The following is a 26,377-nucleotide window of genomic DNA, read 5'->3' as shown; positions in this document are numbered from 1 at the left end:
TAGATCATGCGCATAATCGAGACAAGGCACACAACACACAAAAGTCGAAGCGTTGTCTAATTACACATTTGGATTACATGGTTTATATAGCATCTTATCTACTTCTAATAGCATGCATCATTATGATTGGTTACTTTTCAAGCAGGTTACACCTCTTTAAGCTGCATAATTAAGAATGGCCTAGACTTGACCCTTTGCACATATATATATAGAATAACATAGAGTAGACATGTTGGCGTGAACTCGTCCATATATCATAGACTAGACATTCCCTGCTTTCTTATGTCTTTGTCAGCAATAATATTTACGATAACAAACATTTTTCTAACATTTCCCTCCTGTTTATCAAAATATTATTCAATATCAGACTCTTCATCTTCAGTATCAGTCATTAGCACTGATAATTCATCTTTCATGTCAATAACTTCATTAATATATATAGAGTCTCAGATACTTGTAATAATTGATCACATTCTTCTTTGTTGATCAGGGAGTACATAGTCTGATTTTACAGCTTTATCAATTGTCTTATTCAAAAATCCTCGGCAACATGGAATAAAACAGCATCCTCCGAATATATTAATACTGCGGCTACTATAGTGATAATAATTATTCCGGACATTATCATTCCCGACCATCGCCCGAACCATCCTTCTAACCAAGAGGTGAACACATTATGTATTCCTGCATTCTCGGCAAGTTAATTTGATAAGGATGTTAGTCCTTCAAGGGCTTTGGTCTCCGCACAACCACCAAATATCTGCTCTCATCTGGGTTGGCTGTCTCAGTCCTGTGGAAAAAGTCTCGACACACAGTGAATTAGACAAATCTTTATAATCAAAATAGCTGCTATTACCCTGAAGTTTCATACAGGTGTAATTTCCCCCATATATTTGCACTGTTGGAGGTAATCCAGGTCTCTTAACCTTGGGAAACAAGTCCAATATATGACAAGTTCTGTTTCCAGGTAGGGTATAAGTCTTATCCAACAGCTTTATTATCAGAAACCCACACGCCTATGGTATATAGTCTTTCATCCGTCTTCATAGGTTCTTTTAAAGTAAATAGTAATTTATTACAATTATCATAGGTTGTACATTCAGATTGTAATCTTTTTACAGATAATCTCATTTTGATTTTACTCGCTCTTGCCCCGGGTATATCATATCCCCAATCTCGACTAGCTGTTGTCCACAAAGCATAATCCCAACCAAGACATGATGTTATACTTCTTTTTCCAGGGGGCTTTTCGGGCATCCAGCATATATATACATCGGCCTTAGCATAGTTTATTGCTTGCCCAATATTTTCACAATGAATCAGTTTACACAGATCAATTTCAATGGAACTATCTCCTGCTAATGAAAAAGTCAGATTTTGTGCTTTGGTATCTTCCCATTTGATCCCACTTAGCATTAACATTAGAATAAGGAATTACTGTTAAAGCATCAGTCACTACCCAAAAACTATAAGCAGGCACCACCCCTTCATCCTACCTGGCCGTCAACTCAGGGTTTGGGGAATGGATTTCTTCACTGGCTTGAGACGAGGCCAACCTATCGTCTGGACCCCCCTTTGTACCCAGACTTAATGAGTGACTACCAGCAAGTGGTGTTACCTTCTTACAGTGCGACTGATGTATCCAACAACTCCTCTCAGCTATCTTACATGCAGTGGGGGTGGTTAGTAGTACTTGGTACAGTCCTTCCCACCTCGGTGATGACCAATTCTTTCATTTGATTATCTTTATTAGTACCCAATCTCCAACGCTCAATTTCTCAGGAATTGGCTCTTGTGCTTCTTTATCTGTGGCAAACTATAGGGTCTCCCATACATTACTTCAAATGGGGTGAGATCTTGCTTGTTGGGTGTAATACACATACTCAATTTTACCATAGGTAGGCAAGAAACCCAATTCTTCCCGGTTTCTGCCATGGTCTTTTTTAATTTATTCTTTATTGTTCCATTGTTTCTTTCTACCAACCCTGTTGACTGAGGATGATAGGCGCAATGATTCTTTAATTGTATACCAAATACTTTGACAAAATGACTGTATATTCTTTCTGGTGTTCCAAATCTAGGAATGATTTCTTTTATCATGAAGACAATTAGCACACAAAATTTTTTTTAGAGTAATTTTGGAACACCTTATCTATCTATTACCATCCCTCCTGTTGAGACATGGCTCAGCCCATGACTCAATAAGGCTGCATAGCGAACCAATGATTTTGGCAATATTGGTTTGTTGTTAATGTGAAAAATTGTCTTACATAGAGTCGCTTGTTTAGACTGCCAATATCGTTCTTCAGATTTAGGGGCAGCCTGCTGCATATCATACAAAACCTGGTGATTAATTTGCATCTGGTTAGTGATTATGGCAAAGATCTCTTGAGCAATTCTTTTCGCTTCAATATCTGCACAGTTATTGCCTAATGCTATAGGATCTTTGCTGTTGGTATGGGCTGCACACTTTATTACAGCTACTTCTTTTGGCAGATGTATAACCGTTAATAGTTCTTCCATCAGGGCTTTATGGTTTATCGGTTTCCCTGTGGAGGTAGTCATATCTCTATTTTTCCATTATTGTGCAAACACATGTACAGTAGAAAACACATATTGACTGTCGGTATAGATATTTACCCGTTTGTCTACTGCCCATTTGCAGGCCTCTATGAGAGCCGTTAATTCAGCCACCTGGGCTAATAAATGATTAGATAATTTACCTCTCTTACTTCAGTATTGCATTGAATATCTCCTTTATCTCTTTTCCACAAGTGATTAATCTCACATCGCAACACCATATCTCCCACAGACTTCTACTGATCAGTTTGGTGTTTATACAGAGACAAAGTGGTGTTTACACAGAGACAAAAAGTGTGGTTATTCGGGGTGTTAATATACCAGATAATGCCCCTTGTCCTTTGTCCAGTAAAAGTATTCTGTCTGTATTACAGTACTTTGTTCATCTTTTAGATTCATAATACTCATCTCCTCCTGCTGTTTTCTTAACATACATTGTACAATGAAAATCATTTGAATGCTGAACTTGTAAATCATCACAGGTCTCAGATGTCTTATGTACAAGTTCTAAAGCCTGTATTATATTTCCCTTATTTTCAGTAAAATCTATGTTTAAAGCATAGTAGTAACGATCATGCCGTCATTGATAGTTAGTTCTTTTTCCCACTGTAACATCAAACTTGTCTCCCACGGGTGCAATATGCACTCCCAACTCTCTAATCAGATCTCTTCCCAGGAGATTTACGGGACATACCTCAGATAATATTACACTGGCAGTAATTATGTTTCCAGACTCTGGATGTTGTATTTGGAGGGGAACAGATAAGCTTTCGGTATGTGTCCTCCCATTTACTCCCTTTATGTGAATTTTACCAGTCCCTTTCTGTATGCCCGTGCAGGTGGGATAATTCAATAGGGTTCGCGAAGCCCCTGAATCTACCAAGAATGTTACACGCTTATTATTTACAATTAAATTAATTTCAGGCAAGTTTGACAATAACAACACATCATGAACATTACAGAAATCTAATGTCTCTTTTTCTTGTATTAGTCATTGCTCTGGGGAGTTCTGCTCTCTCCTGTCTGGTTCGGGGCACTCTTTTACTTAATAACCTTCCTTTCCACAATTATAACATCCTTGTAACCGTCTATCACCTCTACCTCTTCTACCTCGGTACGACTGTCTGCTCTTGCCACAACTTCGAAATTTCTTACTTTCTCTTTAATCATTTCTCAGACTACTTAGCATATTTTAACACATCATTCAACGGCGCAGTACAGAGATTAACCATATATTTATCGATGTAAACCTTTATCTCTTTACATGTCCCAGACACAAATGTATTTTTAGTTGCTGCTTATATCTATTTATCTCCCTCCAATTTGTTCTACAAGCCCATCTGTTTGTGCAAGCAGTTATAAAGACATTTAATCGATTATTTAAATCAGCACTGTCCCCTGGGAGTGGGTGTCTTGGATTTAGATTATCGGACCCATTCCAGTTCAGTTCTACTAAATTCTAATCTGATTTCAAAATTCGTCAACGCGTTCTCTCTATTTCTTCACCATCACCATTTAATTGATAACTGTTATAGAGTCCCCCTATATCTATATCCTCTTTTGGACGTTTTACACATTCAGTAGCTGTTTAAATATCTTTCTCTGTTCATGTTCTATGCACCTACATGGTTAACGGATATATCTGACCTTGATTACTCCATAAGGAGGTGCGTTACTTATAATGTTACTTTAAGCATATTAATTTGAACAAAAAATAAAACAAGAATATATATCGTAAAAACCAAAGACAGGTATACGGGATATCTTATTACCTTAAAAACAAAATATGTGCTAATTATACATTTTAGCATTTAAAATATTAACCCTTATTTACATTAATTCTGAAAGAAGCATCTGAATAAAAGCATTAGAATAAAAAGATAAAAAGGCTTTTCTAATGTCGACTTTACATATAATTTATGATCGATCACAGATAACGGACAAGACATACATTTAACAGATTCTGGAACCAGCTGGAAACATGGTATAGAATTTGGAATGTTATAATTTAGTCACTCCGTAGTTTCTTTTAAATCCACACGTTCACCGGGATGGTCCAACCATCCGAAACCTGAGGGATCCGCCCTCTATTTTTAAGTGCACTATAAAATGTGGACTTATACCTAAACATTTTCTTGATTAAGTTTATACATAAACTGTTTGTCTTCTTTCAGTGGTTTCTTCTTTATCCACAAGAAAACACTCTCATCCTTTTGTTTCTTTCCCTTACTGTGGGATTTCCCCATGATACAATCTCACCGCAAAGCAGAAAACAAGGAAAATCTTTTGGTATTTATAAGATACCACGTCTGGACAGGGTTAAACAGAGAGTTCTTGGTATTTATAAGATACCACGTCTAGACAGGGTTAAACAAAGGACCTCGGTATTTATAAGATACCACATCTGGACAGGGTTAAACAAAGAGCTCTTGGTATTTATAAGATACCGTTCCTAGACAGTAAAGACAGGTAAATCACTCTCGCAGCGAAGTTGTTCACTTGCAATCCCAGCACTTGATCACAGAGAGCTTCTCACAAATGCCAGGGGGCGTATTAACAACAACCTTATTAACTGTTCGTTCGCCGTAAAGGACTCCTGAACAGTCATTCACACAGATAGATTCATTCAGACAAGATTTGTGACATGGGTTGGTATAGCTGTCCCTGGACCATAAGAGCTTTTCTCTTTAAGGTCTTGTGATACTCATTCACAATAATACAAGCCACAACCAACCCCAACAGTATTATCACAATTACAAACAACAACTCGCTATCACAAAAATAATGACTAACTACCTGTGCACATTTCTCCTGATCAGCCTCAGTACTCCAAGTACTATTCTCATTATCGAATGCATACGCAGTTATTTATTTCAGTAGTCCCTGACAGACTTTGACCTCTTATAATATTTCCCAGAAATATTTTTCCTACTCACATTTCTGAAGAGAAGACCGTAATAAATTTTCGGGAGGACGCTGCCGGTTTCAGGGACGATGTCGCAAAGTGCCTCTGGTTAACAGCAATCTTAGCTGGAGGACTTATATTACCCCAGATGCAGATTCTCGAGGTTCAGTTCCTCAGGACCGTCGTCCCTGTCTCCGGTCAGGACCTCCTCACAGGGGGCACCAAAATGTTGGTTGAAATAATGGTCGAATTCTCCTCAGAAAGAGTTTCCTTTAATTAGATCATGCGCATAATCGAGACAAGGCACACAACACACAAAAGTCGAAGCGTTGTCTAATTACACATTAAGATTACATGGTTTATATAGCATCTTATCTACTTCTAATAGCATGCTTCTTTCTGATTGGTTACTTTTCAAACAGGTTACACCTCTTTAAGCTGCATAATTAAGAATGGCCTAGACTTGACCCTTTGCACATATATATATAGAACAACATAGAGTAGAGGTGTTGGCGGGAACTCGTCCATATATCATAGACTAGACATTCCCTGCTTTCTTATGTCTTTATCAGGAATAATATTTACGATAACATAAGCATTTTTCTAACACTTTGTAAATGCTTTCTGTGGCTTGAGAGATGGAGCTGGGGTTTTAGGCGAAAAAACAGAGGGGGTCTATAGACAATGCAAGTGGGCTAGGGCCGATGTGATAGACCAGGGTAGCGATTTCTAAACGACAATACGTTTTCCAGAATCGATATGATTCTTGGAGATACTAGAGCAGTAAAACAAGTCGAACGGATAATATTGAGGGAGAACATCTGGTCTGACCACAGTCTTATTTTTTTTGATCTTAAAGATATTTGGGGTCCAACTTCTTATACGACATGGCGGTTGGATGATTCGCTTCTTTTTTCAGCAACAAATAGAGAACTTATTTCTAAAATGACAAAAAACTTTTTTCAGGAAAATAAAGCAGGCCAAACATCTCAAGGGATAAGATGGTGTACTTATAAGGCGGTTGCAAGAGGCTATTTTATTAAGATTAAAAAAAATATGAGAGCAACTCGGGAGAATTCGTTAAACGAGCTATATGTGTCCTATTATAATTTGATAAAAGATTTTAAAGCAGACCCTACACAAATATGTATAAAAGATATTATAAGCCTTAGAGATAAAATAAATCAGAAGGAACTGGAAAAGACTAGATATTGTATGGAAAAATTAAAATTAAAGTATTACCACAAAAGTAATAGACCTGATAAACTAATGTCAAATCAACTTAAAAAAAAAAAGGGCTAAAGAAAGAATTACGAAGATTGTAACACAAGGTAATATACGAATGTCTCCTGAAGATGTTGCAGAGGGGTTTAGACTATACTATAACACGTTATACAATATACCATCAGAAGCTAATGAGGCAGATATAGAGAAATATTTAAAAATCGATAGACTTTCCAGCTTTAAACCAAGAACAAAGAGAAGCCCTATACAGCCCGCTGCAGAAAAAAGAACTAAGTTTATTAATTGATAAATTACAAAGAGCTAAAACACCCGGGCCAGATGGATTCACAAACCTATTCTATAAGACCTTTAAAAAAGATATAATAGATCGATTATTAGATATGTTTGATGAAATTACGATTACAGGTTCTTGTCCAAAAGAATTCCTACAGGCCAATATTCTACCAATATTAAAAAAAGATAAAAATTCTGAAGACATAAAAAATTATCGCCCGATGTCATTAATAAATGTAGATACAAAGTTATTCTCATCACTACTTGCGGAACGATTAAAACCAATTCTGCAAACTCTGATCCATACGGATCAGGTGGGCTTTGTGCCCAGCAGAGATTCGGCAAATAATATTAGATGTCTGGTGGATATATTGGATTATGTAGAAAAAAAGAGATGCCCCCTTCTGACTCTATCATTAGATGCAGAAAAAGCATTTGATAGGGTCGGTTGGGGGTACCTCAAAGCAATTCTAAAACATTTTGGGTTTTCTAGTTGGATGTACACAGCCATTAGTGCTCTATATTCTAACCCCAGTGCCCGAGTAGTGGGCTCCGGATTTTGCTCAGATTGGTTTGACCTCCAAAATGGCACACGTCAGGGGTGTCCACTATCGCCTATTCTATATATTTTGTCTCTAGAACCTTTAGCCATACAGATAAGAAATAACCATAAAATTACGGGCATTGATATAAGCAACACCATATATAAGCAGATGATGTGATTATCCTCCTATCAGATCCATTGACTTCACTTCCCTTTCTTCTTTGGGAAATAGAAAAATATAGTAAGCTATCGAATTATAAGCTAAATATGAATAAATCTATTGCGCAAGCTAAAAATATGAATCGCCATCTGGTCCATAGACTATCGGTTAGATTTTCATTGAATACAAATGTGAGTGAATTTGACTACCTTGGGATTTTTATCCCAGACAAAATGGAAAATCTAGTTGAAAAAAATTATTTACGCCTTTTGAAAATATCTACCGAATCCATCAGAGAATGGCGGAAAACAGATCTTTCATGGTGGGGACGGGTCAACGCGTTAAAAGCTTATTTAATTCCGAAATGGACTTATCTGTTTCGGATGCTTCCTCTAAAGATTCCAAAGAGCTGGCTGGAAATAATTCATACCTCATTTATAAATTTCGTTTGGAAAGGCAAAATTCCTAGGATAAATTCTAAACTATTGGGTGCTAAACCCAAAAATGGAGGAATAGGATTCCCTTTGATTAAACATCTATATGATGCAAGCATTATGTTACATATAACAAAAATATATCAACAGACTACTAAAAAAGAAAGATGGTATATAATAAAACAAAATGCTTTGGGAAATACCCACCTCAACAAATTAATATGGTTTATAAATGAAAGAGATATACTAATCCAAATCCAAGGGAAAAACAGGGTTCTAGAGGGAATTATACCAGAGTGACTACGTATTAAAAAAAGATTAGGCATTAAAGGGAAATAGATAATAAAAGATTCATTAAACATAGATACGTTAGAAAAAACGATGGATAATATTTCCCTTGTTCAATGGACAAATACTGGTCTGCAATCAATATCTGAAATTATGTCGCAGGGACAATTGATTCCCCTACCTGTTCTCTCAGAAAAACTTAAACCCTTTTCTCCGTCTATATTCAAGTATTTAAGGGTCAAACACTGTATTAATAAACATGTAGTAAGTCAGTTCTACCAAATCAACAAAACTGTTATCAAAATGTATAGAACTGATGAGAGTAATTGAGGGAGATTCAGCTACCATTTCGGTAAAAGAAAGATGGGAAAAAGATCTAAATATTAAAATCCCAACAGAACAATGGCTGAATATGTATAGACAGCTCCTCCCTAGAAATTAGCGGCTTGACCCTAGATCCAAATCCCCAGAGACGACGGACGCTGTATAAGGCAAAAAAGGCAAAGCTGACATTTAAAGATGAAGGGCAAATGTTTAAAAGGCTGGTGATAGAAGCTCCTTTGGACAAACGTGGAGTTGAGTTTACTAGATAAATATTGTTTTAAAATTCTGATGCTAACTTGATTGATTGAATGGAGTTAAGCAGTTAATAGACTCAACATTGTTTTAAGATCTTAAAAGTGACATTTTTCTTAGCTTTGATGGTTGTTTCTTTCTATAGCTATAGAGCCCTAATCCCACCTCGTTTTGGAGTGAAACATCCACCAGCGATAACGGTATATCCCACTAAAAACAGGTGTGGCACAGAAATCATGAGCAGGAGTGCAATCCTATATGAAGAGAACCAAAGGTAAGTGTAGTGTGAAACACTACACTAAACCAAATCTACACATGTTATAGCTATTTAACTTTCCTAGCTTGTGGCACCATAGCGTGATGTCAGGGCTCTAATGTCAAATGCTCACTAATATCATTGGGGTATTACACCAGTTCTTCTATTGACACTGCATTAATATGGAGTAACTATGTAGTCACGCTGTCTTCGCAGCTGGATAATACCACATTTATAACAGTTAGATACCCAGTTCGCTTGCCCTTTCACAACTCAAAATCTTTATCTGTTACTTGTAGATGCCCGAGATACCTGCCCTTCAAGCCGGAATTACCACCACGACGGCAGATGGTGCCTATGCAGGGGATTAGGATGACTACTCCAACGAAGGAGCCTCAGGCTGTGCCAAAGTATGTGCTGTTCCTTTTATGTAATACATTATTTTGTCTTGTTTGGGTACGATTCTTAGGAGGCAATAGGAGGGACAACCTTTTTCCAGAGCAAGTAATTGTACATTTAGTTGACCACTCCATAAATATGCATCACAGCTGTTCTTATGTCTTTAAAATAATTGTAAAAGGCGACATCTATATTATAGCCATCTAAAGGGAGTACTTGATGATGACAGCAGCGCTGGAGTATTTAGTATACTGTGTTATAATTCATATGGTTGTTGATAATAAATAATAAAGCATATTAATGGTTTTGAGACTGTGTGTTCTGTATTGAAAATTAAAATGTGTGTTACATCTATGAGTCTGGTGCTGGTCTTTGCCGATACACATGGTATCAACCATGGGAGGGCTGGTACCGTCTGGCATTTGGATAGGTAAATCTGAGTGGCCCTCTAGGTCCCTTCCTTTCTCCACCCTGTAGACAATATATGCAGTAGAAGGCACACATACCATGAAAGATGTCAGGACCGAAGTTACTGACTTTTGTTTGGTAAATTGTGGTAGAGTCATGACTCATATGGAAAGAGTCAGGTCCAATGTGTCAGAGAGAACCATTGAGTTTATACTCAAGGTTCTAGTTTTTAAATGTTATGTTTTTATGTTTTCTACCATATGGTTGGTGTTAGTAGAGTGCAGGAAGGCTGTGGATAAGAGAGATCAAGAAAAACTCCCTTTATACATCTTATAGAAGATGATTAAAGGTGTATCAGTCAACGTTCAGGGTTTGAATACACTATTTAAAAGGAACAGAATATATGCTTTTTTTAAAAAAAGAAAAAATAGATATTGCCTTCCTTCAGGAAACTCATTGGTTAGATAACGATAATCGAAACTGGGGAAGCAGACCCTTCACAAGATTTGTCCATGCTTCTATGACGAAAAAAAAGGGGAGTAGCAATTATTTTCTCTGATGCATTAAATATAGATATCCAATATCAAGAGAAGGACAAGGAAGGTAGATATATAATTCTAATAGTAAATATAAATGAAACAATATTCACATTTGTAAATTTATATCTTCCTAATAAGGCTCCTTCTAATTTATTTTCTAAAGTAATGAAAAAAATAGATAAAATTAAGAAAGGCAATCTTTTGATAGCAGGGGATTTCAACTGTGTCCAGGATGTAGACCTGGACAAAAAATTAATGAGATCAAACATAATAGATAAAAGATTAAAAAAAGAAGCAAGGACATTGAGTAATGAAATCAGGAAAAATAACTTGTATGATCTGTGGAGATTACTGCATCCAGACGCTAGGGAATACACACATTTCTCTAAAGTACACTGTTCCTATTCCAGAATAGATTTAATTCTAGGTGATATCTCTACACAAAAATTAATAGAAAAAACGTATATTAAAGAGAATGTATGGTCTGATCACAGCCAAATATTTTTTGAGTTTAATGGTAAAAATATATATACATCAAAAACAACTTGGCGGTTAGAAGACTCTCTGCTATATAGTGAGGCTAATAAGGAACATATTCTGGATACAACCAGAATTTTTTTTTCAAGAAAACCAAACAGAAGGTATATCTGCACAAACTATCTGGTGTGCATATAAAGCTGTCATCAGACGACATTTCATTAAATTAAAAAAAAAATCTACAAAAACATAATAAAGTCCTAGCAGACCTCTATATAAATCTATACAAACTAACGAGGGATAATAAAGAAAATCCTACAAAAAACAAGTCAGAAGAAATTAAAACCGTACAGGAAAATATAAATCAAATAGAGATGGATAAAGTAATTAAAAATATGGAGAAATTAAAAGTCAAACTATATTATAGAAATAACAGAACAGATAAACTTATGTCCAATAGATTGAAAAAGGCTAGAATGAAAAATAAGATAACAAAGATCATAGACTATGGTAAGACATACTTAACCCCAGATGATATAGCGGATAGATTTAAGACGTTTTACTACAATTTGTATAATTTACCAACGCTAACTTCAGAAAATGATATTACTTCATATTTATATAATACAGATATTCCCCAAATAACAGCTACACAAAGGGAATTATTAAATAAACCTATAACTGAGAGTGAGGTAATTGAAGTAATTAATCGGTTGGTGAAATATAAAACCCCAGGGCCTGACGGTTTTGTAATTTTTTTTTATAAAACATTTAAGTTAGAACTAACTACCCATTTAACAAGGACATTTAATCAAATGGCCTTAGAAGGGAAGTGCCCTGAGGAGATGCTATCTGCTAACATATTACCAATTTTAAAACAAGATAAAATACCTACGGAAATTGCTAATTACCGGCCCATCTCATTGATTAATGTAGACATTAAATTATATTCCGGAATTTTGGCTTACAGACTCAAGAAAGTTTTGCCAACAATAATTCACCGAGACCAGGTTGGCTTTATTCTACATAGATATCGGAAACAATACTAGACGACTTATAGACACAATGACAGCAGCGCTGGAGTATTTAGTATAGCACTGTGTTATAATTCATATGGTTGTTGATAATAAATAATAAAGCATATTAAAGGTTTTGAGACTGTGTGTTCTGTATTGAAAATTAAAATGTGTGTTACATCTGTGAGCATGCTGGTAGAGTGTCTGGTGCTGGTCTTTGCCGACACACATGGTATCAACCATGGGAGGGCTTCAGTGTTGTATGACGGCTTCAGTGTTGTATGCCTGGATACAGGGCCGGACCGGGAGTGAACAGCAGCCCTGGAAACATTTGGAGACCAGCCCCATATAGTTTATCTCACGGTCAAGCTCTTATACCCACACGCACCCCTTATACATACCCGAGTCACACTATTTGCCATGCAAATAACTATATTAAAATGCCAGAAAGCAAAAGTGTTAAAAGGCCCTACTTTAAACATAAGGCAATCAAAACATTTGCTAGTGCAAAATTTTTTGATGAAAAAGTTCCATTTTATTCAGTGGAACAAAGAGTGATCACATTATTCTTCAAAATATTCTTGTAAGAAACTTTTTCTTTAAATGCACACAGTTCATGGTGCAAAGTGGTCTGCCAGTATGTTTATGTACAATGTCCTCTCTTAAGGCGGAAGGACCCCCAACAGGAATAATGAAATCAGTTCTTATAACTAAATTGGGTTTCACTCTGAAGATCCCAACCACCATTCAAGTTTCTACGATTAATCCTTTGTGATAAAAATATGCAGATTGAAATAAGAGTAATGTTACAGAAATCTGATAGACAGGGTTAAAAACATATAAAGTAAAATGTAATAAATATTATACAATGTGTACAAGTATCTACACTACATACATATAATGGAAATGCAAGAGTTCTAAATTAAGTCTTCGGTGAATCTTTTATCTGCGGCATGGGCAAACCTAGAGTATTTGGCACCTGGGGCGGATCCTGTATGTGCCCCCCCCATAGCTTCTATCGTTATATACTGGCGCAGACACTGAAGGTGGTACAGCATTACTGTTATCATTATACACTGAGGCAGACATTGACGGTGGTACAGCATAACACCTATCACTATATACTGAGGCAGACATTGACGGTTGTACAGCATAACACCTACCACTATATACTGAGGCACGCATTGAGGGTTTTTTAGGCACTCTGCATGCCACAAACGTTTTAACAGGAACGTATTGGGGCCAGCGCAGATATTTATACACAAAACATAACTGGATTAGGAGTATAATCATCAACCACCAGTCCGGCGCCTCCATACAGTTCTATGGCCAGGAATGCCCACCTGACAAAGAGTCACTATTTCGGGGTGATCCCAAGAGAGCGTCGTCAATCCCAGTGTACCAATAGAGAGCTCAGGTTCCGAGGTAGTTATGTTCCAAAAAGCGACTTGATCCGACGTTGGGACCATAAGTGACATCGTCGGAAGCGTCCCTGGGAATAGTCCGCGCAGTAGCCGGGTCAGAGTTCCATAGCTGCGGCTTGGAAAACCCCGGTCATAAAGATGGGTAATACAACTAGGATTCCCAAGTGAGCTTCCTCTCTGAGAACACCCCCGAGTGTTGCCCGCCACGAGCATAGTGTAGCCCCGAAAGTGCGATCCATTTCGGAAGGAACGTATTGCGGTCACACCGGGCCCCCGAGAGGTACAGGCCACGTCACCGCTGTGACCCCTGTAGTCACGCCATTGCATTCAGCCCATTTAGTCCACCCATTTTCTCTCATGTAGACTTTGGTCTTGGCTTAAATTCGGGATAGCTTTATCCACATGATTAAAGTCCCTCACTGTTTTAGCTTTAACCACTTCTGCTGGGAGGCTGTTCCACCGTCCTCTCGGTAAAGCAAAAAAAAAAAAACCCTATAACCCTATACTAGACATGGTGTGATGCAGTGGCGTCTCCAGCTTTCATATTTAGGGGGGGCACATGGGGGGCCAGGGACCAAAGTAGGGGGGCCAATTATAAAATGGTACATATACACTATATATATATATATATATATACACGTTAGACGTGCATTTTTAACTACATAATATGCACTTATTACCCCCTGCTTCCGATATATATTAATATTAGCTCCTGCTGCTGATATATATTAATATTAGACCCTGCTGCCGGTATATATTATTAGTCCCGGCTTCCGATATATATTAATATTAGCCCCTGCTGCCAATATATATAAATATTAAACCCTGCTGTCAATATATAAATATTAGACCCTGCTGCCAATATATATAAATATTAACCCCTGCTGCCAATATATATATAAACATTAGACCCTGTTGCCAATATATTTTATAGTGAAAAAATTGGACCCTACCCAAGCATTTCCTTGGGTCCTGCTCAGCGCTCCCTTGCATGCAATCACTCCCTCCGCTACCACACCGAAAAAAATATATTTGCCACACTGACTGCAGATCGGGAGAAGACAGTGAGAGTCAGTCCTGCACCGTGACAGTGAGAGGTCCTCTCTCCTGTAATCATCCCCAGAGTCCCTTTGTCCCCTCATTCACTAAACCATACAGCTCTTTTACTTACACCCTGTAGTTCAGGTATAGATCAAATAAACAACACATGGAAACAACACATGCAACTGAATTAGACAAAAAAAACCCTGTATTTGCAGGTATACATAAATAATGTATGGAAACATAGCAGATACAGATCAACAGAATTATACACACTATTTGACATCCAAACAACTATAAATCATTTTTATCACATTATTAAAATCCCAGAAATCAAAAAAGTTAAAAGGCCCAAATAAATTAAGATTAGACATAATGGAATCAAACATTTGCTACTGCAAAAAATTTTAGATGAAAAAGTCCAGTTTTATTCAGCGCAACAAAACAGTGATAGCATTATTCTTAACAATATTAATGCATTAATGCATCACAACCATTTTAGCACTGCATCACCAAATGAACAAATGAACACCTCATTACAGATAACACAATGCATGCAGCTGCATATAACTAAGCTGAGTAGCACTTAGCCTGTGAAGGCCTGTGAAACCAAAGGGGAATAGCGTCCTGTATAATGAAATCAAGAACTGAGTTTCACAAACTCTGAACCAACATCTACGTTTCCTTTTAATAATATATTCAGACTAAAATAAGAGTAAATAACACAAAACCTTTACTTTTCCTCTCACTGATTTCTAGGCCTAGAAAGTTTTGTCCTCTGAAGTGACCACAAAATCAAAATACAAATTACAAAGTTCTATTTAACCCTCTACAGCAAGTAAAGTGCCAGGAAACAGATGACCAAACTCATATCAGGACAGGCTCTGCCACACTGACACCCAAATACACACCCCAGGGCAGGCTCTGCTGCCACATGGACCCCCACACCAGGATGGGATAACCTACTAATATTATTAAGTATATACTACTACCAGTATAAAAATGCTTTCCACATTGCTCTGTTTGTGTGTATTGCCCCTTGTGTATTTGTGCCCCCCCAGCCACCCTCCTTTGTGCATTTTTGCTATACACCCTTGTGTATTGATTTATTTGATGCCCCCAGCCAGCCCCCCTCCCTTGTGTATTGATTTATTTGATGCCCCAAGCCTGCCCCCTCCCTTGTGTATTGATGCACCAACCCCTTGTAATGGTTATTATAATGGCCCCCATACAAATGTGTATTAACCCCCCCTGATGTGTAATTATGTCCCCAGCCTGCCAGCCACCATCTTTATGTATTTTATTTTCCCAAGGCAGCCCCCCCCCCCGTTAATGTGCCACCTCCAGTGAGATCTGGTGTACTTGCTCTAGTGCACTGCTCCTTGCTCTTACAGAGCAAATAACACAAATATTAAATAATGGCATTTTTAACCCAAACATATTTAATGGGGGTTCTCCTTTTAATTTCAAATGACATTTGAAGACCCTCAACTATTTTTTTAAAATGAAATAATTACTTTTTTGAAGTCTTCGTTTTTCCGCCTTAACACCGCTGCTCTTGCTCTCCTACCGCGTGCTCCCTGTCATAGAGCATCTGTTCCGAAAGTGCCCGCCCCCTTGAGCATCACGGTGTCTGAGCTGAAATTGCAGCCGATGCGGCTGACAGTTTCAAAGCGGTTTTAAAACCGAAGCGGTTTTACAGCCGCTTTGAAACTGTCTGAGCTGAAATTGCAGCCGATGCGGCTGACAGTTTCAAAGCGGCTGTAAAACCGAAGCGGTTTTAAAACCGCTTCGGTTTTAAAACCGCTTTGAAACTGTCAGCCGCATCGGCTGCAATTTCAGCTCAATCTGCCGGCACACCGGGAAATGTCCCGGTCTCCCGGCGGTGGGCCGGGTCAAAGCGGCATCGCATTTCAATTGGGGGGGCACACTGGGGGGCACAGCATAATGTAGGGGGGGCCATGGCCCCCTCTGGCCCCCCCCTGCCGACGCCACTGGTGTGATGCCCAATATTTTTACCTTAGATAGGTGTTTCTTGTATGATATTCGCTGGGTATGCGCTAAATTCTTTCTTTGTTCTATACTAGATGCATGGTTAAAATATTATTTGCATTTCTCTTCCAATCTCATGTTCTATTGCTCTGACGTGTCTGATATGCTAGATCTATCAGTGATTTTTATTAATACCACTCATCTGCTGCTTTGTGTCATAATTCATGAGAAATAACAGAAACACATACCAGATTTCCCAGGCTTGGAGTTGTGGGACTTTCACTTGCCGTACGTCACCGTTTGTATTAAGTTGCAAGGAGCAGTGTTTGAACACGACAGTAACCATGGAGATAAGATAGCCAGCCAATGGCTGCACTTGTACAAAGCCTCCTTTATCTGCAGTGGTGAGTTATTGGAAGGCCGGTCTGCTGCATAGATATTCTGCCCACAAAATAAACAATAATATTATTATTATTATTTTTAATTATTATTTTTTACCAACTATATACGCGGTTCTTCTTGCAATACGTATATTCAAAGGGTCTGACAAAACTAGAACTGACATTCAAACCAATACATTAGGTAAAGGGGGCTCTACCCGGGAGCTTACAATCTATGTGTTAATTATAAAATGCCATAAGTCTAAATAACATATTTTTACACACTGGGTATTAATACAGGAACGATGTATTTAAAAAGCTGGGAATGTAAATGTCAATATAATAAAACACTCTGATTTAATACAGTAGCACTGCTGGTGTTGAGCACCAACTCCCGGGAATCGTGGCCGCTGTAGATTGCAGCATATACCATATCGTATCTACTCTGTTAATGCCCACTTTCCCCTTTGTTTTCTTGGTGCTTGGCATTGCTGGGGTAAATACACCAAAGCAGTATGCTGCAATAAATTCTCGCTACAAACAATGTCCAATTAGTCGTTTTTCCAGTTCAAAACCGACACTTAGCAACCCAATTCCCTAAACACTAAATAGAATGAAAATGCCCCCTGGTATGTGGATGATAAATCAGTGGCAGATACAGAAGACCCTCTGCGTCACTTACATCAACCGCCTTTACCAGATATAGATGTGTCACAAGTAGCCAGTGGGCAACTGCACACTTAAGTATCACATTGGGCACTCGAGCATCTTTAACGGCGAGCAGGAGGCGAAATTGGGCAACATCCCACCATGAATTTGCCTGGTGCGTTTAACATCCAGTCCAGGGCCCGTTTGGCCTTGTCTTCTGCTTGGCCACAGTGCACCAAGTTTCAAACAATTAGGCCTTACAATGATATCCGTGACCCAGCATGTGTTTATCTTGTGACAGTTACCATGCATTTTTCAGTGACTGATTATTTCCACTAATCATTTTTTCTACACTGTGCATTAATATGCGTCACCAAAGACTGTTGAAGAACATCCCATGACTTCAGTGTTAACACCCAGTGAATACTTTGATTTGTAATACACTTAAATAATTTATTAATAAAGTAACATTTCATACTCAGTGAGTATGTGTTTAATACATGACAACTGGAATGGTCACGGGCCCGCGGGCAAGCCAAGGGCAAGCCAAGGACACTTCTTCTAGATTGTTGGGTGAAATTCTTATGTATTCCATTGTCATTTTTTGTTCCAAAGGCTATATTCAGAGCCGTTTTAAACATGCAGCCCTGGGGACAGCTTGTGTAGGCACATATCTCCATCCTTTGCCTGGGGCAGCTACCATTTTCCCCTTGTGTTATAGATAACCCTGTGTTATAAGCATAAATTAATAAACTAAACGTTGAAGAAAACAGAAGGGTGGCTTTAAAATATCTTGATTTCATGCAAACAGTGATTTTACAGAATATTATGTCTTACGGAACAAGTATCCTCCCCTTTGAATCTATCTTGATGGTTAAAGATCGATTCATAAACTGTAATGACAGCAGTCTCTCGCTGCCTGAGTGTCAAGGAGCGTACATATCCCAAAGATGATTCTGTTTGTACTCTCTAAAATATTGATTTTGATAACGCTCGTCAAGATGTCTTCTCAATACCCAAATGGAGCACCAATATCGGTTTGCCAGACAATGATTCCAGGTCATCAAGGAATCTTTCCACAGCCAAATCCTGCTCCATATATATTCAAGATAAGCTCCACTTCATATAAAAATGGAAAACCTATTAGAGGTATTTATGTGCATGATAGTCAGCAATATAATAACTTGCAATAGATTTTCCTGTTTATGATACATTTTTAATGTATGTTTGCCTTTTAAAGTCCAGATATTGGGTCCTGGATACAGAGGTCTCCTTTTGGAGAGTCGTACATACGATAAGACAATGCTCATTGGCAAATGGGTCTTCCCACCAAATGACACCAAGATTTTGCAGGTAAATCAGAATATTTTCAGATGTTGGGTATTTGGGCTGACAGTATGTAAGGAGCTGTATTCTACACCTGGGAAAGTAGGTTTCTAACAAAATTTTCATTTGTAATTAAGGCAAGTGTACAAAGTGTGTGATTTACCAGAGATTACAGAGTCCAGCGCGAAATAATAAATGCTTAGATTAGTGCTTTTATCCATGGAGGAGATATAACTAATATGATTGATGGTTCGATTTCTCCTACCTAAAATAAATATCTGCTATCAAATGCATTAAAGTGCTTACGACAGCACTGCTAAGGTTCATTTCCATAGCATACTCGAGCATTTCATTGATGTTTTGTCTAAATGCAATAGTACTTTTAATGATGCAGTCACAGCAAAGTGTCATGTATCACCCTGTAAACCTGTGTATGGTCTCAGAAAACTGGGGTTAAACCCTTCCATTCTCAGGTACATGGTAATGGTCAATGCCAGTATCTCACAAATGTTTAATGTGTTTTAAGTGTCCAGAAAATTCTGCGGGAGCAATTACTCACTCCAACACCAATTTAAAAACACAGTCAACAACCTATACGTGGATGCCGCCAGAAGAGGATTGTCCACCAATTATTTTCTTCATGTAAGTGTGGATCAACCTTTATACCATTTACAACATATTCCTAATTCTCTATAAAACATACAAACAGGACTCTTTCCTGGTCACTTGTGTCAAGGGACACTTTGCACTATTATAAGCATAGTATAGAAAAACAAAAAAAGCTAATTTACAAAAGGTGATTATTTTTAAATGTTGTCTTTTTGCTTTCTTAAAGAGCAACGGTAGCAGAGTCACATGATGTGTACTGGCTTGGAGTAAAATCTGCGGCTATTTGGAAAGGTAAATTTAATCCTAGAAAATAGCTAGCATGCACTTTGTAACATGATATTCCACGTTATCGTCTACATTTTAGCAAAATGATCCAGTAATGTTTAGATTTATTCACAAAAAAACACTAAAAACACTAAAAAAAACCCTCACAAGTCCACTACTGTAGAATGTGCTGCTTCATTCATTTAGGACACTGGTGCACACACATGATGTAGAAGTGTCTTTGCTTATTTAAATGGTATGGGACCAGCAGAGCGAAACCTGCAGGGGGGGAGTAAGAAGTAAGGACAGGCAGGGATATGTATGTTTTTATATATGCGGGCATGAATGTCTATGCATACGTGTATGTAAGCATGAATGTGTATGTATATCTGTGTGTTAACATGAATCTGTATGAGAAAATGTTTGTATGTACGAGCATGAACATGTAAGGGGTTGTGTGTTAGCAATATGGCAAGAGAGGGGCGCATGAACGTACCGGGAACCTTCCATAGAGAAACACTACACATGCAAGAAGACATTCACGGCACCCGCCGAGACAACAGTCTAACCTGACTGACATGTCTCTGGGTCAAGAGCCGACATACATGTAACACTGCTATATGTACATATGTACAAAGTGTGTGATTTACCAGAGATTACAGAGTCCAGCGCGAAATAATAAATGCTTAGATTAGTGCTTTTATCCATGGAGGTGATATAACTAATATGATTGAGCGATTTCTCCTACCTAAAATAAATATCTGCTATCTAATGCATTAAAGTGCTTACGACAGCACTGCTAAGGTTCATTTCCATAGCATACTCGAGCATTTCATTGATGTTTTGTCTAAATGCAATAGTACTTTTAATGATGCAGTCACAGCAAAGTGTCATGTATCACCCTGTAAACCTGTGTATGGTCTCAGAAAACTGGGGTTAAACCCTTCCATTCTCAGGTACATGGTAATGGTCAATGCCAGTATCTCACAAATGTTTAATGTGTTTTAAGTTTCCAGAAAATTCTGCTGGAGCAAGAATGTGTATGTATATCTGTGTGTTAACATGAATCTGTATGAGAAAATGTTTGTATGTAAGGGGTTGTGTGTTAGCAATATGGCAAGAGAGGGGCGCATGAACATGTGGAAAAAATAAAATAAAAATACAAAATAGTAATAAATTCAGATCCAAAGCGAAATAAATAATATGTGAATTGCACTCACAAACTTAGCTTTGGATACAGCTCATCAATAAGACCTTGGTGTCTTCATAGGGTCTGTAATACAAGTGAAAACCACAAAACTGGTGCAGTAAGTTCTAACAATACTTTTAATAAATGAATCAGAGCAACTTACAAGCAGGTTGGCATAACAACCAGGTTATGCATAAAACGGTAGGTAAAAGTCTCCTCTGAGACTGCAACAGGTAAAGGAAATGTCCGTGAAGAGTCTGTATGTCCGTATGTCCGTAAATAAAATTCTATGAGTATCTCAACGTGTTTCGCCGGGTAAAATCTCAGCTTCCTCAGGAGAAATTCAAATGATGTCTGTGTTCCTTACAGGTTCGTTTATATGGGTCTCCAGGCGCCGTCCTTCTAGGCCTACGTCATCGCAGAAGGAATGGCGCCTGGAGACCCATATAAACGAACCTGTAAGGAACACAGACATCATTTGAATTTCTCCTGAGGAAGCTGAGATTTTACCTGGACTGGATGTTAAACGCACCAGGCAAATTCATGGTGGGATGTTGCCCAATTTCGCCTCCTGCTCGCCGTTAAAGATGCTCGAGTGCCCAATGTGATACTTAAGTGTGCAGTTGCCCACTGGCTACTTGTGACACTTCTATATCTGGTAAAGGCGGTTGATGTAAGTGACGCAGAGGGTCTTCTGTATCTGCCACTGATTTATCATCCACATACCAGGGGGCATTTTCATTCTATTTAGTGTTTAGCTAATTGGGTTGCTAAGTGTCGACATTGTTTGTAGCGAGAATTTATTGCAGCATACTGCTTTGGTGTATTTACCCCAGCAATGCCAAGCACCAAGAAAACAAAGGGGAAAGTGGGCATCAACAGAGTAGATACGATATGGTATATGCTGCAATCTACAGCGGCCACGATTCCCGGGAGTTGGTGCTCAACACCAGCAGTGCTACTGTATTAACCCCTTCGCGACCTTTGCCGGTTCAGGACCGTCATAACAAGAAGGTCACTAAATGACCTTTGACGGTCCTGAACCGTCAAAAAATTAAATAAGCTTAGAAAGTGATCAAGGATCACTTTCTTCGCTTAAACGGCCTTGCTGCAATGCCTCGATGTCGAGGCATTCAGCAAGGCCGAGATCGGCATCGGGGGCCATGTCTGGCCCCTCCCCGGGGCGTCAACAGCCGCCATACATTGTATGGCGGCGGACGCCCGTTTTAAAAGCGTTTAGGAGGCGATCAACGATCGCCTCCTAAACTTAAATGGTGTCGCTGGAATGCCTCGATCAGGAGGCATCCAGCGACACCAAACACTTACCTTTAGGTGGGCTGTGACCGCTCCGGAGAGCGGTCACAGCCGCCGCTGCCGGTGATCTTCGCCATCAACCAAGATGGCGGCGGCCCGGGAAATAAAACAATAGAGACGAAAAAGTTCGCTAGAGGGTCTCCAGACCCTCTAGAGAACTGGCTCCACTTGCTGGTTGAATACAGGTACTGCATTCAACCATGCAAGTCAATGGAGCCCAGCTTTCTAATCACTATGTGATTAGTAAAATAGTAAAAAAAAAAATAAAAAATGGAAAAAAAAATAAAAAAAAATTTGCTAACATTTAAAAATAATTATGCAGTGATGTCACTAGATGAACCATCCAGTACCAGCAAAATGTGTAAAAAAAAAATATAAAAAAAGTATTAAAAAAATAAAATAAAAAATAAAGTTTATTATTTTGAGCAAGTGCTAAAATTTCTCAAAAATCTCAACAAAGAGTTAAAATAAAAGCACTTCAAATACCCAAGGGGTGTCTAATATATAAAAAAAAATGGCTGATGGGGTAAATTGGAGTGGCCTAGCTCAAAGATAGGGCATAGGTACAGACTGACCAAAATGGAGAAAAAAAGCGCACTTCCCAAATGTGGCATTTTAAATCTGAAACAACCCGACAAACCCATGCATGTCGGGTATCACTGCACTCAGGAGATGCTCCTGAACACACATTGGGGGGGTGTTTGACAGTGGCATATACCAGAACCTGTATATCTATAACTAAAGTACAATTTGTGTGAAAAAAAATAAAAAAAATTACTATTACAAAGTTTAGTTCTATAATTGGTGCATGGAAAGGGTTAAAATAACAGCATTTGGAATACCCTGGGGTGTCTAGTTTTCAAAAATATATGGTTTGAATGGGTTAAATTGAGTTAACCGGCTTCAAAGATATTCCAAAGAGGAGAGGGAGGCACAATGACCAAATGACCACCTGAACTACGCATGCCCCAAAAGTAGCCTTTTACCAGCCAAACAATCTGACAAACCCATGCATGTGGGGTATCGCTGTACTCAGGAGATGTTGCTGAACACATATTGGGGTGTTGTTTGACAGTGACATATACCAGAACCTGTATATCTATAACTAAAGTACAATTTGTGTGGAAAAAAAATAAAAAAAAATACTATTACAAAGTTTGACAAAGTGTAGTTGTATAATTGGTGCATGGAAAGGGTTAAAATAACAGCATTTGGAATACCCTGGGGTGTCTAGTTTTCAAAAATATATGGTTTGAATGGGTTAAATTGAGTTAACCGGCTTCAAAGATGTTCCAAAGAGGAGATGTAGGCAGACTGTCCAGATTTGTTAAAAAAGATTTGGAAATCATAAAACGCTGCTTGTACTTATTGCCCTATAACGTACAAAAAACAGCAAAAAAACATAAAAACATTGGGTATCTCTAAACTCAGGACAAGTAGTAGAATCTATTTAGCTAGTTTTTTTACTTGCTTTTTTAGGTGAGTAAAAGATTTTTCAAATAAAAGTCATAAAATGTCTTTTTTTTCAATTTTTCACCATGTTTTTTTTATTTTTTTTATAGTAAATAAGATGATACGATCAAAATAATGGTATCTGAAGAAAGCCCATCTTGTCCTGAAAAAAACAATATATAACTTATGTGGGTACACTAAATGGGTGAGGAGAAAATTACACCTGAACACAAGCACCACAAAAGTGTCAAAACAGCCTCGGTCCCACAGGGTAGAAAACGAAAAATGAGCCCGGTCCTTAAGGGGTTAAATCAGAGTGTTTTATTATATTGACGTTGACATTCCCAGCTTTTTAAATACATCGTTCCTGTATTAATACCCAGTGTGTAAAAATATGTTACTTAGACTTATGGCATTTTATAATTAACACATAGATTGTAAGCTCCCGGGTAGAGCCCCCTTTACCAAATGTATTGGTTTGAATGTCAGTTCTAGTTTTGTCCGACCCTTTGAATATACGTATTGCAAGAAGAGCCGCGTATATAGTTGGTAAAAAACAATAATTAAAAATAATAATAATAATATTATTGTAGTTTATTTTGTGGGCAGAATATCTATGCAGCAGACCGGCCTTCCAATAACTCACCACTGCAGATAAAGGAGGCTTTGTACAAGTGCAGCCATTGGCTGGCTATCTTATCTCCATGGTTACTGTCGTGTTCAAACACTGCTCCTTGCAACCCAATACAAACGGTGACGTACGGCAAGTGAAAGTCCCACAACTCCAAGCCTGGGAAATCTTGTATGTGTTTCTGCTATTTCTCATGAATTACGACACAAAGCAGCAGATAAGTGGTATTAATAAAAATCACTGATAGATCTAGCGTATCAGACACGTCAGAGCAATAGAGCATGAGATTGGAAGAGAAATGCAAATAATATTTTAACCATGCATCTAGTATAGAACAAAGCAAGAATTTAGCGCATACCCAGTGAATATCATACAAGAAACACCTATCTAAGGTATAAATATTGGGCATCACACCCTGTCTAGTATAGGGTTATAGGGTTTTTTTTTTTGCTTTACCGAGAGGACGGTGGAACAGGCTCCCAGCAGAAGTGGTTAAAGCTAAAACAGTGAGGGACTTTAATCATGTGGATAAAGCTATCCCGAATTTAAGCCAAGACCAAAGTCTACATGAGAGAAAATGGCATATTATAATAATCCTTTTGCTTTAATAATCATTATGGCTTCCAGAAGGGAAGAAACAAATATAAGAAAAGGGAAAAGCGTGAACCGGATCAAAAGAAAGAAAAAAAGATTTCCACACTATTTTCTCCTCAGGGCCCAAAAATAATGGAGGAATCTTTACATCTTTCAGATGTAACTATAGATGAATCAGGAAGACAATCCATAAGTCCTAGCCCTCAGTTAACACAACAGATTACTAAAGACTACCTTCAACAATGTATGGAAAAGCAGCTTAATCAATTCAAAGAGGAATTAATAAAAATACACAATGAATGGAAAACTGAATTTAGAAAAATGGAGGAAAGCCTTAAGCTAAACGAGCAAAAATACGAATATCTAGAATTTGAGATAAAATCTATAAAAGAGGACTGTATCCTGAAAGAAAGTAAAATACGGATACTAGAGCAAAAAATAATAGATTTTGAAGATAGATCATGGAGGAAAAATCTAAGAGAGGCATATCTGAAGAAATAAAACTAGACGCCATGAGATCGTTCCTGAAGGATCTTTTTAGGGATATGGGTATCCCTGATGTAGAAAAAGAAGACATAATTGAAAATGTTTATAGAACAGTTAAGCCTAAATCTATCATGGACGCAAAACCAAGAGATATTATTATCCGTTTTTCTACCTTTCATATGCGACAGAGAATCCTGAGGGCTTCAAGTGTGTATACACCCAAAATAGATAAGCTTCAACATCTCCTTTTTTTCAAGATCTTTCATCCGATACTAGACAGAAGAGAAGAGGATTTAAAGATATAACTAAGATCTTGCGGGACAGGAACATAAATTATATATGGGGATTGCCAGTCAAATTGATAATAAGAACTGGCAAACAAGTGGCTATTTTGCCCTCAGTTGAAGATGCCAGAAAATGGCTGAATGAGAATCCTCCTCAATGAGAAAGAAGATGGAAATAGAATTATGTGATAGCCGAACTTAACTTTAATAAAGCTACAAGAAATTCATTTTTTTTTTTTCTCTCCCTTTTTGAACGTTATATTACACTGGCTCTATTAGCCAATTTTTGAGAATTATTTTGATAATATACGATATATGTTATAAAATGTTTTTAAAGGGTCATATTATAATGGTAGTTTTTTGAGGATTAAATGAAGTTTCTCACCACTAGACGCTAGACACATTCTAATACTCACAGTACACTCGGGGTTAATTTACCCCCTTTTTTTTGTCTTTTCTTTTTTCCGTAATGTAAACAAATGTTAGATTTGATAAATTTGAATGATAATGTTTTACATTAACATGAAATATGATACACATAAAATATACACACAATACACATCTAACACACACAACACACCTTTTTTTTTTCTTTTTTTTATTTTATTATTTTTTCCCCCTTTTTGAATGATATACTACACTG

The 26,377-nt window shown here is 37.8% G+C and overlaps 2 protein-coding genes across 2 annotated transcripts in view; both read left to right on the top strand.

Annotated features, from left to right (window-relative positions):
- Positions 1–26,377, top strand: part of PGK1 (phosphoglycerate kinase 1) — a 123,359-nt gene that overhangs the window by 23,898 nt on the left and 73,084 nt on the right. The gene's annotated exons all lie outside the window — the stretch shown is intronic.
- LOC128503705 (putative defense protein 3) lies at positions 18,520–19,895 on the top strand. Its single transcript, XM_053473885.1, has 4 exons — positions 18,520–18,734; positions 18,826–18,938; positions 19,438–19,553; positions 19,747–19,895. The coding sequence occupies exons 1-4, from the start codon at positions 18,536–18,538 to the stop codon at positions 19,832–19,834; spliced, it is 516 nt and encodes a 171-aa protein (XP_053329860.1). The 5' UTR covers positions 18,520–18,535; the 3' UTR covers positions 19,835–19,895.

The sequence above is a fragment of the Spea bombifrons genome, chromosome 8, assembly GCF_027358695.1.
Source record: "Spea bombifrons isolate aSpeBom1 chromosome 8, aSpeBom1.2.pri, whole genome shotgun sequence".
Taxonomy (NCBI): domain Eukaryota; kingdom Metazoa; phylum Chordata; class Amphibia; order Anura; family Pelobatidae; genus Spea; species Spea bombifrons.
The sequence above is the reverse complement of the archived record's forward strand: the minus strand, read 5'-3'. Positions and strand labels throughout refer to the sequence as shown.